The sequence below is a fragment of the Thunnus maccoyii genome, chromosome 8 (assembly GCF_910596095.1).
Source record: "Thunnus maccoyii chromosome 8, fThuMac1.1, whole genome shotgun sequence".
Lineage (NCBI taxonomy): Eukaryota > Metazoa > Chordata > Actinopteri > Scombriformes > Scombridae > Thunnus > Thunnus maccoyii.
In genome coordinates, this window is record NC_056540.1 from 14,738,662 (window position 1) to 14,757,406 (window position 18,745).

General features: G+C 42.6%; 1 protein-coding gene across 5 annotated transcripts in view; it reads right to left on the reverse strand.

Moving 5' to 3' along the window:
- LOC121901987 (A disintegrin and metalloproteinase with thrombospondin motifs 2-like) overlaps positions 1–18,745 on the reverse strand; it is a 113,631-nt gene that overhangs the window by 27,661 nt on the left and 67,225 nt on the right. For 3 of the 5 annotated variants that reach the window (XM_042419120.1, XM_042419119.1, XM_042419118.1), the window contains exon 4: positions 1,106–1,311. In XM_042419120.1, the coding sequence (XP_042275054.1) occupies positions 1,106–1,311 (206 nt within the window). Of the gene's footprint in view, positions 1–1,105; positions 1,312–4,130; positions 4,143–8,982; positions 9,081–18,745 lie in introns of those variants that run through there. The other 2 variants (XM_042419121.1, XM_042419122.1) reach the window with 2 other exon arrangements.

An 18,745-nucleotide genomic window follows, 5' to 3' on the forward strand; every position in this document is an offset into this window, starting at 1 on the left:
TGCGTGTTTAAAATACTCCTTCTCCCTCTGTCTCTCCATCTCTTCCCCACAGATTAGAGGGGGGCTGCGACAGAGCTGCGTACTCCCTTCTCCTATATTGTCTAACAAATATCTAAAAGGGGAGGCAGAGAGCACAGCGGCTCTTGTTCTTTCTCAAGCGCTGAGCCGAGACAAAGAGGTGTGGCAGGATTTGTTGCTGTATGCTTGCACCTGCTTAACAGTCGGAGATTGGTTCCTTGCACAGTGGGTCGCAATACAAGCAAAAGCAAACAGGAGCACGCACACAAACACACATGAATGCGGGCACACACACGTACAAATGCGTGCAAATAGCACTCTCACCACAGGTTTAATTTGCAAAGATTAAAGTCTGCAGTGTGTTCAGTGTCACACCAACACACAAGCTTATGTACACACACACACACACATGCAAAAACACCTGGGAGTGTGAGTGCTTGGCTAAGTGTTGTTGTGGCCTGGAGCATACTGCCTGCTGCTTCTGCATCTCTCTCTCTCTCTCTCTCCCTTGCACACACACACTCACACACACTCACAATGAATGATGACATGACACAAAGCCTGATGAAACGATATGTAGGAGAGCAGAGGGCTCACCTAACACACACACACACGCACACACACAAATGAAATCTCATCATATTCAGATAGAGAAGAAAGGATTACCCGCGGCTGATTGCTGGATGAGAACATGTAGGAAGGGAATTGAATCCTCATTTGGTTGGTGTGTGTGTGTGTGTGTGTGTGTGTGTTACCCTCTTTCTTTGACCTCTCTGTGACTTATTTCCCATTTAACTCAAATGGAACCATTTTCCCATTTACTGTAATGATTTCATTTTTTAAAGGAAGACAAGTAGTGTCACTTTTGAGCATTTGGGAACCTGTGTATGATGAGTGTTCATGAAGATGCATTTATATGTTTCTTTGATAGTATGTTTGTAATGTGACACCCTAGAATAACCTCAAATGTTGGCAATTTATTTGACAATGCTGGATTCAGTCAAACATTCTATTATTTGACATATATCCATCTACTGCGCCTGATTGTCATTGTGCGCATCCACCTGTGTGAGTTGCCAACACTTACAATGTTCATGAGTGTGAGCAGGTACTTCTGGACGTGCTCCTTCCCGTGAAACTGGACCACCGAGTCATCGACGCCCAGCAGCACCTCGATGTTGTAGGCCCTGTCCAGGCTCTGTCTGCGTGTTCGTCCCGCTCGTGTGTGGTTGATACTCTGCTTCACACCGCGGTACAGAGACTCCAGGTCCATCAGACCACCGAGATCTGCACCTGGACACAGAAAACACAAAGTTTTGAAGCTAACATGTGCAATGAGAGCAGGAGATTAGATGCAGATATACTTGCATACAAGTACAAACAAAAAAACACTTAAACTCCTTTATTTTTATTTGAAATGAGTAATTGCCTGTATAAAAATCTCATTAAACTGCATCCAACTTGTGTTATTATCTACAAAGAGATGGTATTTTAATTAAATAAGTCTGTAATCTGTGATAAACTGCAACCAGCCTGAAGTTTGGACGAGGACCATGGCAGCCAGCACTATTTTGTGAATTATTTGTTGTCACAAACCAATGTTTTACCAGCTGAGTTAACTCAAATTAAAGCCATAGTCAGGCTGAATCATAGAATCTCTGTAGTAGCCATTTTCATCGGAAAGAAACACTCAAAAATTATCTTTAACCTTTATCTATAGAAAGCATACATTAAGTGTGTCCTGACATTTACCAAACATGGCTCGTATTATGGCGTATGTTCCTGTTTATCCTGTTTGTTATCCTGTTTGTCGTTACCTCACTAAGCAGCAATTTCTTGTAAATCTTTAAGTGTTTGCATTCTTTCAAATCTGCCCAGCTAGTGTGTGTGTCTTTTTTCTCTCTGCAACGTTACAATGTTTTGAACACTTTTATTGTGTTCTTAGTGTGTGTCCGTGCTGCACATCCACCTCCATATGCACATGTGTACTCATTTGAGCCCTTGCATGTTGATGTCTGTGTGTCTGTCTTCTGTTTGCTTTCTGAGACACCAGTTGATAGAATCGAGCATGTGTGTCCCCTGTAACCGGTGGTAACGGTGCGGCTATCCTTCACAGATCCTCTCCTAATCAACCAAATATTTCTACTCCCATCTGAATAAAAGCAGCAGATGGTGCTTGCTAAACACATGGATTAAGACAGCTCCCTCACACAGGGGCTGCCCACCCTGCTCTTTTCTTGGCTTGCTGCATGCTGGAGGAAAATGCAAATTACCCAAGAAACTCGATTTGAGGTTATCGGAAACTGTGCAACCTATAGCAGCCCTGATTTGATCAGATCACTAATCACGTCTCTGTTTTGGCCCTCATAGGTATGTATGTCATACTATGTGCTGTTGTGTTGTTTGGACATTTTGGATGCTACAATTCTGGCTCCTACAGTAAACGATTTTAAGTATCTGCTCTGATCCTGTTTCTTTTTCCTTTTTAAACCAAGCAAAGAGCTGGAATTAGCGAGGAGAGAGAAGATAAATCGTCCTGTCTCCAGAGCCAAGGCCATCTTCCCTTCACTCCCTGCCCTTCCTCCTCATCATCCTCCTCTCGCTCTCTCTCTCATCCTCCTGGTATGTAGACACAGCATGGCCTTGCGTGTATGGAAGCCATGGAAGGCCGTCTTGCAGTCTTGAACATGTGGTCTCAGTGGATTCAACAAAGCACTATCCTCTCTGACTCCAGCCAAGGCCTCCCACAGCCAAGGATGATACACAATGCTGCTCATGGAGTAGTGTGTGTGTGTGTGTATGTGTGTGTGTGCTTGTGTGTGACCGTACACACACTGTGTGTACAAACATTTCCAATTGGGCTATAAATCACTGCTGCAACAGGAGCTCTAATTTAGCTGAAGCTTGGCTAACTGTAACAGATATGCTGTTTTTGACTCCAGAGTTTTATTTGGAGGTGCTGGGTGGTGAGTTGATTCAACACGTGGCATGAAGGGACAGTTGGAGCTCTTGTGTTTTGACACATACAGTTACAGCAAGTGTTGAGTGGAGGGAAAAGAACAAGATGCAAGGAGAAGATACAGGGGGAGACGAGGGGAGAGAGAAAGAGAGATCTGCCACCTTGTCTCCCAATCAGCAAGGGGCATCCCGCTTTCCCACTCCCTCTTATGCAACGTTTCCAAGGCAACGGGCTCATGGGTAAAACAACGACCGCGTGGCTAATATTGGCTTCTGAGTCGCTAGCAGAATGAATCTGGAAGTCTGAATATGATCCCATATCTGCCCACATTCCTTTGAGTGACAGAGTACTGTACCCACACAGAAAGAGAAACAGGAGGTGGGTGGAGGGTGGGGGGGTGGCGGTGGGGGGATCGACACTAATACGGAGAAAGACAAGACACCATGAGAGGAGAATTTAAAGACTTTTGCAGCACATACTTTTGTGCTGTTTCCTAGCTCGTCTCACTCACGCACACACACTGAACATTTCTGGTCCTTGTTAGTGGAGGAAGCTGGATTTAAGGCGGTGTACTTCACAACAACCCTTGGCTCTTCCTAGTTATAGCTGCCTTTAACGAGCCTGATGTCATAACCACACCATCTGCTTTTAAAGACAGGTCCAGATATTTTTACCTTCTGCTTATGTAATGTTGAGACAAAACACAGAAAAACAGTATTGTGTTCTCACTTTAAAGTCTGCGCCTTTGCAAAAAAAAAAAAAAAAAATTGCAGTGCCTTGAAAACTGCAAATGAGACAATGCAGGGACATTGCATAACACGGACCACAGCTGTATGTTAAGTGGAGGGAATAACTCAAAGTGACACCGGCAGAGTGGAAAACGAGGAGTGACTAAACCAAAGGTTGAAAGGTGTTTGACCAGGTGGCGAACTCTAACTATTTAAATGTCTCAGTTTCATCGCACTTCTGTCCTTGCTTACACTTGCTAGAACACTGTTTTTCTCTCGCTTGGGCTGTTTTGGAGCAAGTTTTTCTGAGCAAATTGTGGAGAAATAAGGTGCAAGAGAGATTGAGGGAGGCGGCGAGGGAGGTGAGAGGTAGAGCTGAGGGGTGTGATGGATGAGACAGAGAGATGAGAAGAGACCAGAAGGACCTTGGGTGTTGCGAGTTCCGCTTCAAGCTCCTGCAGTGATGGAGAATATCGCTCACTTGTAGAACATCCCTGTATGTCTGTGTGACTGCGGGCGAAGCATCGGGATGCGCTGCCGCGTTTCTCACGGCAATACCTTACATTAGCGTCTGAAACCAAACCGTTATCACTCTCACTCTGGGATTGTTCATTACAATGTTCTCTTTTTCTTTCCTCAGAAAGGATCGTTTTCAGTCCCAAACCTCCTCCTCTTATACCCCTTACATGCATGCACACACACACAACACACACAACCTCTCATCCTACCTGCAGCTTTCTTTTCCTTTTCCTTTCCTACCCACCCATTCTCAGTCCTCATTTACATTTCCATACTCTGGTTTCTATGTCCCTATATAAACTGCCCCCCCCTCCACCTCCACCATCACCCCCACTATCCCGACACACACCACCCTCTTTCTCCCAGTATTCTCATTCAGGTGGGGTATAGAGCACGGCCTTATTAGGAGACAAAGGTTCTTTGTCTTTCAACCTTTGCAAAATGTCAAGAATGTCTGGTTGCCCACTGAATACGAGGTAGGGGGAGAGGGGGGGGGGGGGGGGGGGGGGGTTGAGAGAGTAAGGGGAGACTACAAACCACAACGAGAGAGAGAGCGAGAGGGGATGGTGATGATAATTCAGGTCAAGCAACATCTTACTAGTGAGCAGTGGTCTTTGGTTTAAGGTGAATGTTTGGCAGTCAGGTGTGGCACATCGCTCTGCTCCGCATTCAGAGGCTCTACTGTATAATGACTGGCTTTGACCTTATGGCGGCTACTCCAACCAGCCTCGAGGCAGGCATGCGTGACAGTGTGTGTATGCAAACATCTGCATTTGGATCAGTGTGCATGTTACAGTACATTTCACAGGCCACATATTTACAACACTGAGCCTCATGAATAGTGATTTATGTGGCAAAGCAGACTCAGTAAATGCAGTATTTACATAGTAATTACAATATAGTGAATTATGCAGTATTGTATTGTAAATACACACTCGCACGTGGACATAGCAAAATATACACGTGACCACAATGGTGTAAATACGGGGTTGGTTGGCTGGTAATGCCTGCTGGTTTATAGCGCCTGTAAACTTTTAAAACAGACTAACAGAAACCAAATGAAGCAGGGAAAGGCAAGTAAATGTAGGAATACAGATTGATTAGCCATTAATAGAGTCTCAAAACTTGTAAAGTCTTGTACAAAATACAGTTAAGTGTTAACTTGTGTGGTTAAAACAGGTCACGGCTGCTGAATTACTCCAGATGTAAATGCTGCACTATGTTGTATTCATTTCTTATGGGATTTGATATAAGTTATCCACACTTTCCCATTCAATTGAATGAGAAAGTGTGTCCAAACTTTTGACTGGTACTGTATGTCTAGATTAATCACTTAAATTCAAAGAGGCGTTCACGGCATTGGAAGAAAAAAAAAACAATCCAGGGTTTAGAAATTGCTGTATTTGTTGTAGAGTTGTGGAAGTTATCATATATTCTGCTTGTGTGTTTCAGGTCATACACTAAAAAGTGTACTTTTGTAGCCCAAACAGATCCAAGTTTCTGCCTACACACACAGTCTGATCTAAATCTTTCTGTGTAAAGGAAAATTTCTTGTGTAAACGTAGCTCTTGCTTATGAGTGGCAGCAGGCAGGAGGGGAGATTGTGAACTCATCAGTGCTCACCTGAGATCAAGGCTCCACACGCACATGAACTAATTTACTTACAGACACGTCTTAGTCACATAGCTCAGGGCATGGACATTTTGTTTCCTTGGTGACAGCTTTATGGGTTGTCAAAGTGATGAGTGTCTTGGACAGAGGACTGCTAATGCTGCTGCTAGCATCTGGGCAGGTAGCAACATGCCTCGCTGTCCCACACAGTGTCCCCATACTGAATGCTCATTATTTCTGAGCTGTCAAATGACAGCTGTGAAGGCTAAAGAGTGAGGTACACATAGTGAACTACGCTTCCCATAATCATACTGCTGTTAATTATTTAGGATGGCAATAAGCAATCTAATTTTACATGGACAGCTCCCAAAAGACCATAATAATTATTCATACATCAAGCACTGAACTTTGCCCGTTTATTAATAACCGCTTTAGGTTAGGGCTGTTTATTTTTAACAGTGATTCTATGATGCTGATGAGATGTTTTGAGTGGTCGAGCCTTGGCTGCGACTTCCATGTCCAGAGATCCATAATATTTAGGCTGATGCATTATATCTACCTATCTGTGCTCCCTGAAGTTGAGTAGAGGACCGTTTTTAATATTGCATGAAGCAGCCTTTATAATCAGCAGGCTAGAGGGCCACCTATCCTCACCGCAGCTCGGTGTGTCTGTGTGGATTTCTGGTGGTTCAGGAGACAAGGCAACCTTTAGCTCTCCCCTCTTACATAACTGTCTGTCTGTCAGAAACACACGGGGCTGTTGGCTGCTGGGGAGGTGCTGTGGTGCACACCGATTCCCCCTGTGTCCTGCTGTGCCACGGTTTCATTAGCCTAGCTGCGCCATTTCTTCATAAACTCTATAATGTATGCAGAGATACACATTCATAATGCAAAGCCACCACATGAAATAAGCTCTACTGAGGTTTGAAACTGACAAAATTCACACTCATGATTGCAAATGTTGTCACAAATGAGCCCAAATTGAGTGGTGATATTTCTCGTAAGGAGCCAAGTGAGTGTTTCTTGTCACATCAATAATTACAGCAAGGAAGAACAGCCCATGTAAACATTGAAAACACATTTCAAAACACGGTAATCTAATCATTGCCATCCACAGAGGCAATATTGTTAGCAAAGATCAATCATGTCCCCAAACTCTCTCTTTGCTCTGTGGTCAGATCTAAGGAGCTCGATGTAAACTGGCGAGCTTTAGTGTCCAATAAGACAGCAAAGCCGGGCTGATATAGGGCTTACTGCAGGTCTCATCCAGTCTAAAACTGACTTGTCTGCCTGCCTGTCCTTCCCTGTGTCTGTCTATATCAGCCTCAGAAAGTCAGACATTTATAAAGGTCTCTTATGAAATCAAAAAATTGGAAAACATCTCCAGCCATGACAGGGCAGTGAAAATAAACACATAATAGCATCACTATGCAGACGACAGGATATGCAGACAAGACATATTCTTCATCTGCATCTCTAGTTGAGGTCTTATCAAGCCCCACTGCCTGTATGTCTACTTTAAGAAAACTTGTACAGCTATAGATCAATCTTACTGGGAAACGGTGTGTGCATCAAGAGGGAGATAAAGAGACAGAGGCTGACAGCGAGGTGCAAGGTCCGGCTCCCAGAGTACCTATAAATCTCAGCAGAGACAGCCTACCGCTGTCTTGAAGGGTTTGTGGCCCGCTTGCCACCTCTCTCCCTTAGCCTGCAGCCCCTCTCTCCTTCTTCTACCTCATCCTCTCAATCTTGTCTCCTAAATATGATGTGTATATACGACTCATTTCCATTAGCAAATATTTTGAATGTATGAATGTTCATTGTCATCATATACCTTTTTCGCCTACATCTGCTCCTGGCAACATAAGCATGAATAACATTTTTATGGTTGGCAACTCAAACTTCAAGTGATTTTTCCAACAATACACATATTTTGTGTTTTTTATGTGCAAAATTAGCTTGTCCACATCTGTTTGGATTTGAAAGTTCCCCTGGCCCCTCCCTTACTGTGACATACAGTGAGGCAAGACTCTGATTTGTTTGTTGACCCCCCCCAACTGTGATAGCACTTGTCACACCAACTAGACTGTAAATAACGGAACACTGCTGATTGTATCCCCAGTTGTGTCTCTCACATATTTAGATTTATTCCTCTTCTGTGGCAGTCAACAAAACACATGGCCCCGCCGATAACTGTGCGATATTCAGAGCTTAACAAGATATTCAGGGTATAACGTTAACTTAACCAAAAAGCAGGGTTATGACTAAGTATTGACACTTTCTAATGAAACACGCACCAGGAGAAGCAGCGCTAGCTGAGCTACAACACAGCGACTCTGTCACTGGCACATAAATGTACTTCACATGATTGTCAAAGCTCCGCCAGACTCCCTGTCTTTCCAGCAGAGACACAGAGAGACAATTGCTGTTCGTAACTGGTCAGCTCTGACTACCAGCGGCAGCCAGAAAGTTTCCTCACAACCCCTTGCATCATCACATACTATGTACATCCATGTATGCTGGGACAAAGGTTTGCAGAATTTACGGGTGCATTTACTCTTTAATGTCAGGGAAAGAGGGAGTTCTTGGTTAAATATTAAATTTGAAGCATTATTTAAAGCAGCAATAATTGCGTTTTCGGCCAGTTGGGGGCATTCATACTGTTGCACTTGGCTTTATGCATAAAATGTGACAGAACCAGTTGTGAAAAGAATGAAAAAAGAGTGCTAGATAAAATAGTTTAGACCTAGGCTCTTTTCTTACCTCCGCACAGCTGGCCAATCACTGTGTGAAGTGGGTATTAATGTCAGATTGTCAGCTTTGGGAAGTTATAATAATTGTTGGACAAAGACCCCCTCCCCTCCCCAAAGTGGGTTTCAGAAGCTGTTAAACCATAAGACAAGCAGTTCGTAACCTAACAAGACGTGGGATACAGGATGTGAACCCCAGCCTTTAGTTTCAAAGCTCTCTGCCTTGTACTGCCTACCTCTTACGTATGACTTCTCTGTTGTAAAGGGATGTAATGTAGTGCAACATGTCCATTATTCCTTTTACCGAGAGAATCTGAAGCAGCGTGTATTAATAAGTTATGTAAAGAGCATTATGAAATCAACAAATATTAAAAGTCTTGTCTCTGATCCTCCTTACTCCTCTCCTTCCTGCTCCTATCCTCATTTCTCCTTCCTTCAGCCACAGCCTGAGGCGATGTCATGCCCTGTCCTGGCTGTGAAGTACTCAGAGAGCAGCCAACGCCAGCCACCTGAGACACCCACCTCCATAGTTATTATGACAGGCCAGCCAGCCAAACATCTGTCAACCTGAGCACTGTAGGGAGGGAGGGAGCGGAGGAGAGGAGGTGAGGAGGAGGCGGGAGGGGACAGAGGGAGGGAAAGATACAAGTGAAGAAGGAGAAACAACACAAAAAAGGCAAAGAATTGAGAAAGCGGAGAGATGATACTGGTTGAACTAGGGATTTGGTTCCAATCATCTTCTGACAAAGTGTGAAAGTTTTACTGTACACATTATTGGCTTGTAAGTTGTTTATTATGAACTCAGTTTTTATAACGGCAAATACAAATGGTTGGGTGACAACTGACACCAGTATCTAAAGTCCGGATCATTTGTTGTTGTTTTTAATGATCAAACGTGCACTCGAGTTGTCCTGTAAAATGTTAAACTGCTTTGATGAATCACTCTTCATTTGATTTTAGAAGCATTAATAGGGAGCAGCATGACTGTTCATTCTGGTATCAAAAGCAAAAGGTAAAATCTTTTTTTCTTTTTTCCTGGAACCTAATTTAAATGCATCTTACCTTGTTCATCTTCCATTTTACACTCCAATATTAGAGGGCATCTTTATCTTATTAGTTAGCACCATTTGGAAGCCACCTGTTTGGTAAAAGTTCCCTGAAATAGGCAACAAGCCTCCAAACAGACCATAAACTCACTATAAACAGGATCCCTGTCATGTTAAAATACTTTGCCGTTGGCAAAGTGCAAATAGCAGCACCTTGGTGTTGATGTTTCAAACGACCAACCTGCAGTGAAACTGAAGTATCTAATATATTTCGCCCTTTACTGTAAGACTGTCATAGCCTTTACCTGGTAACAGACACTCTGGGCACAGTCAACTTTATTTTAACTTAACTTGCCTGCCTCTGAGTTGTGCTTTTGGGTCCATTATAGTTGCTCCCTGTTTTTGAGTTGATCACTCTTGCTGTATTTCTCTGATTTTTTCACTCATTATTAATTTTGTGCTGTTAACACCTGGATTATTTGACAAGACAAACACAGGTGGACCAGTAAATACTTGCCCCACAGGCAAAACAGGTGGAAACAGCCAGAGTGAAATAACACAACAGGTCACACTGCCAACATAAAGACAAAATGGCCAAACAAGTTACAGGTGTCTCAGTTTATAGACCAGCTGACCTCCGAGCTCTTGTCTACTTTCCCTTCGCCCTTTACATTCCTCTTGTCTCCTGCTTCCTTCATTTCCTCCTTTCTTCATTAAGTGTATATTTGAAAGTAGCTTTTGAAAGGGTAGATATGGATTAAGAGTGGGCGGGAGAAAGGGAAAGTCTATCTAAAGGTGTGAGACAATATGTATGCAAATGTTCTCTCCAAGCAGCTCACCAGCATAGCAGAGCCCAAGCCTGCCTGCCTGCCTGCCTGCCATAGGGTGGAAGGAGGAGGATTTATCATCCAATATCACCTCATCATAAATGATAATGATAAACACATAAGCTAGGCTGTAACATAGTTATTCACCATCTCTGACCCAGCTACCTAAACAGAGTAGTAAATCAGCAGAGATTACATTGTGATGTTGTAAACAATCAAGGCGCGGAGTGTTTGAACACACCAAAGCTTTGGACACAGGCAGTTGAATAAAAATAAAAGTGTTTTGGCATTTAAAAACTGGCATGCTCCTGCACCAAGAAATATTACTGCCTAGTCGGCCCACAGATGCACAGACGGAGTTCTTTTCAATTGCATAGTGCTCGAGCCAGACGGGAGAGAATTAATAAGGCACTACAGTGTATCGGTGTTACTAAATTGGCAGTGTTTCATAACAAAGTCTTTCAGAGCAGTTATCAATTAGAAACAATTAAAAAAGCCATTCATCATTCTTACAAAGCCGCCTGCGTACGGGGAGCAGTGCTGACAGAGGAGCTGATAAAATGTAATCAAAACCATAATCAGTTAGCGCTCTTTAACAGAGGCTAATCTTGACAGAGCTGAGGTATGTTTATGTAAAGATCACACCTCTGACTAGCTTCACCGGTCAGAACACTGCGCACGTCTATCAAACAAACACATGGCCACTGAAGCGGGATCTGTGCAGAAAAAGTGACAACAGGGGAGAAAAACAGGATGAGAACAGATTTAAAGTCAAGCTGTGAAGAAACTTATAACATGCTAGAGACTTCACACAAACAAGTCCATCCTTAGGCCCTTGGTGACTGTCGGTACAGCGTGTGTCTGCTTCAGTTTGAAGCCGTGTGCCGGTCTATCTGTGTGCATTCTGTTGATTGACATGCAGTTTCCTGCACCGCTATTTTCCTGGAAACCCCTAGCCAAGGCTTCCCATATTAACATCCAGATTATCACTGCTTTGTTGGTAACCAAGCGTGATAAAATCTTAATGCAAAGATGCACTGGGGGAAAGCAGGACCTATCCTGTACACAGTGTATCTCTGCACATCCAACTTCCCCAGCTTTCAGTCCCCCAGAGGCAACCCTGATGGCACAGGGTGAGGCTACACCCCCTCACCTCCCAGGCATATGGCTAATCAATGCAGCCTCTTCCGTGCAAAGGTAACTCTATACTCGAGGAGGGAGGATAGGGGAGCTACCAGCGTGGCCTCCCCTGTCTCTCTATCCTAATGAAGCTCCCAGGTAATCAAATCACTGTACACACAGGCAGATGGCCAATAAGGGGACCAGTCACCGGGGCTCTTCGATTTTTATCATGACAAAGTTTTTAAAACTTACAAATGAGTCCTTTCTTCTCTTTCTGCATCTAGATTGAACATGTGTCCTTTATGGCACTGGACTCCGTTTTGAAGTTTGCCACAGACACAGCTGAAGAAACTGTGTGCCTTCATGGTAACATGCTGACTTGAGCTAAATATGGCTGAAGATGCATTTTCGCTTGCTGGAATAGACTAGAGTTGCTACGTGTTATTTCAGGCATCCAGGTTTTCCAGAAGTAAAAGTCTTGTTCATTCTCTGCATAGATCAGTGGTTCTAAGATATTCCGATTTGTCAAACACAAGTGTAACTAATACAATCAGTAACTGCAGCATTGCACTGCAATAACTGCCGGAACAGATCCACCATCAATGTTATTAGTTCCACCTGCGATTTAGAGGAGAAAATACCAGCTGTGAAAAAGGTCTATGAATTTGATTCATTTAGGAGCAATAAAGAAACTCTAAAGTGCTCTGGTGCTAGTAATGCTATCACCATTCAGTCACAGCTCATATGTGCTGTAAAAATCTGATGGGCAGAGTCTGTGATATTGAGTTTGATGTACAGTCTATTAAATAAACACTTTACCACTCCCTTTGCGCCAATCAGTGGAACTTCAAAAGGGCTGGAATCGTGCAATGAATCACATCACTCCCTAAAGTTTTGTCACAATAAAAATGATGGACTGACAGATATTCTGCTGCTTTGAGCGTGATTGTGTGGGATAAAAGATTAAAAGTGATTCTGATGACTAATTTGTATGGATAGGTTTTGAAAATGACACATTCTTTACTTATAAACTATTATCTGCTTTATGTTTGGATAAAATGCATTTAGACTAATCCCATTCATACTAATAATCCCCAAACAATATTTACTATGAAGTAATTAGCTTTCAATCAATGTTAACATTGACCCAATCCAAAAAAAAAACTCCAAAACAACATAAACTCTGGCATTTCCAGAGGACAACTGTTGGCAGACTGGCTCAGAGGTGTGAAACAGGCTGCTATATGTCCTCCAGCTAGATTTAATAAAAAGAGGTTATTATAAAGGAATATTTTCCCTGCTCTCCCAATCTAGGAACTGGCAGTAAGACCTGTCTCATTCTCCTCGCTCTGCAGAGCAAGTAATACCCACTAATCCCAGACACAGGAAGAGGCTGTGGCGATGAGAGAGAGGAGGAGGAGAGACAGAAGAGCAAGAGCTAATGTCATTATTTACAGTTTTTATGCTAAGTCCTTCCTTCAACCATTCGCACCCTTACTCTTAAACCCCATCACGTTGGTTTGGGGGGTGTGAGAGAAAGTGTATACGTGTGTGCGCTGTCACCAGAGCATGCCCAGTGTGGAGGACTAGACACAGACCAAAGAGTCACAATCCCCAACAGTGTTCATTTAGAAGGGTTCACGCTAGCAGCACGGACACACGCTCACACACACAGGAAGCTCCCAGGCCCATCCTGTCCAGCGTGATGTAATGAGATATCTGCCCATTCTTTCCCAATCTAGCCTCTTCATCCTCTACAGAACAGAAAGGAGAGGAGAGGAGAGGAGAGGAGGATGGGAACTAAAGGACAAGAAGCAAAAAGCAGATTCCTCTGTTTTTATCTTCTTCCCCCTCTCTGTTTAAGGGAGTAATATGTCTCCATCTCTGTCTATCCTATTGTAATGGAGTAGGTCTCACTACACTGCCTGAGGAAATTGCCTTATAGTCCCTCTGCCCCTCTTCTATATGTGGACACACACACACAAACAGACCACACACACACACACACAACCACACACATACACACACATGGCGGTGGCCCTAGTGACACTGCTTAAATATTAATGACCTGATTCTCTCTCATTAATAATAGCTGCAGCGCTGATTACTCTGTGAATACCACTGTGTATGTGTGTGTGTGTGTTACACATATGGAAGAGTGCCTACTCACAATGTGTGAGCCAAGTATTTGTTCTGCCTGTCACTGGCATATTACGCTGTGAATCACTCCAAAAGGATTACTGACATTGCATTACTGAGGTAAATTAAATAATATCGAATTACATAACAGTAAGAATGTTAAAGGTTAATATGTGGTGATGAATCCATTGCCAGTCTGTGTCAGTTTATGCGTTTTATGTGTGTGAGAGAGAAAAGAAGAAGGAATAGAGGGCGTATGGGTAATATGATAATATGAACAGACATGCACACACACACACACATGAAAAAGAATTAAACATTGGATAAGCACACACACACACACACACACACACACACACACACACACACACACAGATGCATAGACTTACAAATATACAGAAACACCCACACAGACGGGCACTCGCTCAGTTAAGCCATGCATGAGGCGTGTGAGATGCAGCTGGCTTAAGCTAGCTTAGTACTAGACACAACACACACAAACACGCACACACGCACACACACACAGACATCAGTATGCACTGGGTTGTAATGGAGAACTTTACGTCCCCCTGCTAAGAATAGCAATAGCTAGCCATGAAAGAGGAGAGAAAGGGAGGTTGCGGGTAGAAAGAGGAGTGTGATATGATGAGCTGTGTGTCCTTTAGTGATGATGAGTCAGCAAATTACAGCGGCACACGTGGTCAACGGAAAGAAATCCAAAATAAGGTGTTCACTAATTGAAAACGTTTGCTGGCATTGAATTAAAACTTACAGTTATATTGTTTTTGCAACTATTGGCTTATGAAATATTTGTTTCTTAAAAGCATTCAGAGGATCAATATTACAAAATACTGATACTGAAAGAGGAATATATTTGTCTTATACAAACATGCCACTCTTAATGTTTTCCAGGCAGTATTTTTACAAGTTCATAAGTGCTTTGTGTTTTTGTGCATGTGCCCCGCAGTGTGCTGTATTTACGTGGCCAACCCACAAAAATTCCAATTTCCGTGATGAATTACATTGAACTGCATTGAGACAGGAAGAGAGAGGGAGTGAAAGAAAGAACTAGAGAGAGAGAGACAAGGTAATCTGTGTTGCTTTTGTCACGCAGTTACACGATAAAGTGAACATCCTGCTTACAGATAGAGAAGAAGCAGTGTCCCCCAATTTGTTATCACTCACATACTGGCAGAGCTCTCTATGCGATACATACAAGACACTGTTCACCATTAAAAGTCCTCCAAACTAAATACGTTGTTTGTCATTGCCTTTTAAAATAACTGATATTAATTTTCTGATGTGTGTTTTTGGGTGCTTTCCAAAAAAATTAGGCACAAAAGGTACTTGGTTAACATTAGGGAAAGATTGTAGCTATGGGTTAAAGAAAGCAACATTGACTGTTTGTAGGAAACAGCATGTGAACAAGTCAAGGCTCTATAACAATGTCACACTATCTATCTTTGTACCTAAGGTTATTTTAGGCATTTAAATTATCGGCCGCTGCCGTCATCCATCTTTCCAGGTCGTCCCACTGTTCTGCTCCCACCTGACTGACACCCTTCCCACCACCTGGCCCTCCTCCACCCCCCCCCCCTCTCTGGCCACGGCTGTCGTTACCTGCATTGTCTGGCTGCGGCTGATGGAAATCATCTTATTAGCGCTGTGCTAACGTCTGCTCTGGATTCCTGGGACACATCGACTGCACCTATTTTAATTGGCTGACTCTATTAATATTTCATTCGTTTAAATACAGCACATCACCTTTCCCTTCACTGATTCTGACCCCGTGGCTGGCTGCTCAGTATGTCAGACTGGGAATATGGATGGTGGTGGTAGAGGGGGGAGATTATTTTCACTGTGACCCACCACACTGTTGCTTTGGGAGGTTTTTTGTGAGTGTGTTTCAGTGGATGGTTAAGGTATGTTTTGTCAACTGTTTGAGTGAACAGAATTTATTATGGAATTGGTTTTTGTGGGGAATTTGTGGATTTAAAAGGCTAATAGAGGTACGTTTAAAAAGCTTTGGAGTGCCAAATGTCAATGTAAAAAATAAATATTCAAGCATAAAAAGATACTTAAGTTATTTCAAAGACATCTTACTTATGTATTTTTCATTTATTTTGATTTGTGAAGCAATATTGCTCAACCCAGTTTTTAGGTCCTTAAATTCTCACGACCCCCAGCAATTAATGAAAAATGTTCTCATGATGTCATGTGAATTTGACCAGGCATACTTTTGCCGCAGACTTATAAATGCATTTAGAGGTTCCTAATAGACTGTGCGAAAACTATTTGGAAAAAAGTCTATTCCTAGCAACTGCAATTATTTTACAATTAGGTTAAGAAATAAATACACGTCTTACAAATTTCCCACAACACGGTCTGTATGTCAAGTGACCACATAAGGGTTGCACCTCCCGAGGATGGCTGTATTTTAGGAAAGAGGGATTTGTATAAGAGCAGTGGAGACAATTCAAATGTCCAATGTGAAGCTAAAACTTGACGATTCATGGACAGAGAGGGAACAATCAAACTTAGATGCGGGTACATTTGGACACACCAAACTAAAAAGTTAGACGTGGATTCGCTGTGCACAAGCTGTAAAAAAGTAGGTACTCACACACACACACACACACACACACACACACACACACACACACACACACACACACACACACATACACACACGTATGCAGTACATACAAGCACACACGCACACCTGGCAGCCCTGGGGCTACCTCCAGGACAGAACGGGTGATGGAGCTAGAGGAAGGCAAAGCAAAAGTAGAGAAGGAGAGGAATAAGTGGGGGATGGTGATGTAAACGTAGAGACAAGGAGAGGAGCTGAAGAGAAGACTGTGGACTGTGTTGGATTTATGGTACTGTGTTTGAGAGGTGACTATCTTGGATTCACTTAGATACCAGCAACAATTGACTCTATTTACTCTATCATAACTTCGGAATCATTCCAGTTCTGAACAATGTCAAGGTGTCTTCAAATGGTCAAATATGTCAAATACCAGACCTGATGGGCAATCTTTTTTTTTTGTTCTGTGGTTTTTAGTGAAGGAGACATTTTCTTCTTTGCAGGAGGTTGAGTATTGGCAACTTTTTATTGTACAAGTAAGCTGCATTACTAAGTATTTCAAGCATGTTTTGATTCATTACTAAATATCTACGAGGTACATTTTGTTCTGTTCGGTAAAAAAAAATCTCCAGATATGAGTGTGGTCTTTGTCATTTTTAACATCCTTATGGTCTTTTTTTACTGTCATTGCATTGTCAGATGTAATAGTTGCTGCTGTCATGGTAATGATTTTAGCATAAAGAGAAAGGAATCAGCTACAATACTTAAGCTTCTACAAGACTGGAAAAAATAGGTCCTCTGTAAAGTTACTGTGACTGCTGCACTGTGGGAATGTCCACTCAGCTGTGTTTTTTTCACACAGTATTGAAGCTACACAGATATCTGTTCCATATGTTAGCACAACACTATACCTTGTACACTGTGTACATTTGCACTTTTTGTTGCTTCTGATTAAAAGCAAAACAAAAATGTGAGCCCCTACACCTGGCAGTTTAACACAATTAGACACACAGGACCAAGAACAGTTGTTATGAGTTTCAACGCTTAAGGGAGCACATAGTCATTAAAACAGCTTGAAAAAGTAAAGTTATCAATCTGAAAACACTGTCTTTCTTTTTCTTATTTCTGTAAAGTTCAGCATTTGAAAAAGCTGAGAATTTAGCACATTATTTGAGGTCTCTAAGTCTTTGTCTTCAGACGACAGAGTGATGATACTCAAACCTGACATCACACTAGGCTTTATTTGGCAGCCCTAAAGGTGAAAATTGGTGCTAGGAGGAATGTAAGCACAGGTAGGATTGTAATGTGACAGATTCGGCAGCAAGAAACTTGTGCACACACACGTGTGTATATATGAGTCATGGCTGCTCCTGCGGCCTTTAACACCCAGTCATCTGTCATCCATCAGCTCAGCTCTGCACTACTGCTGTCTCAATTGCCTGACATAATACTGTACACACACACCACTCACTTTCTCTCTCTCTCTCTCTCTTTAACACACACACACACACACACACAAACACACACACAGAGTATTTTGACAATGTGCCACCATCACTGAGTGTGAGTGGCACAGAAACACACACATTGTGTCCACACAGTGTTCCCTGATTAACGAGATGGTTTGTTCTCTTCCTCAGGCCTCGACCAATCAGGTATGAGAACACAAATCTCTCCCCGCTGGTGATGCTGAAGGCCACCGGCCACTATTTATTGGCAATCTCAGCCCTAACTACCCAGACAGAGAGAGCAACACGCTTGCCACAGGCAGACACCACCACCGTGTCTGCCTCTGTGTGTGTTTTTCATGTGCTCTGGGTGAGTTTTGCTACGGGAAATAAATACGCCCGCTAATATCATGAAAAACAGTTTGAAAAAAAAACCCACTACACAAATACACACAAACACACAAGAAAGTATATCCAGGGATCTCCTCATTTTTAGATTGTGTGGGTGTGTCAATAGAGTAGAGGCATTAAAGCCGCAAACCCGTCAAAGCTGTGATTAAAGTAGATTAGAACTTCTCGACTACAAAAATAATGTCTTCTTATATCTGTACAGAATAATTCCTTCTTTTTTTACCTCTCTGGTCTTAATTAGCAGGATTTAGCAAGATTGGTGCTGCAGCAGCTCAGCTAAACATTAGTAATTGCCGTATTTATCTGCTTTCAGAGTAAAAATAACCCACACAGAGAGGTTGTGACAGTGTGGCAGCAGTATTCATGTTTTGTTCGCGGAAATTTGAAAACAGCTCCTCATGGCAGATTTTTTCCTGAAAGGTCTCAATGACAGCTTTGTTGGTGAAACATTTAACAGTGTTCCCAGCGGTTATTTTAAGAATACTTTAATTGTTTACAGTATTTCTCTTTTTAATGGCTTTAAATCATTTCAATGGCTAAATTACAGATACTGCTGCCATGAACTTCAGCCTCCGAG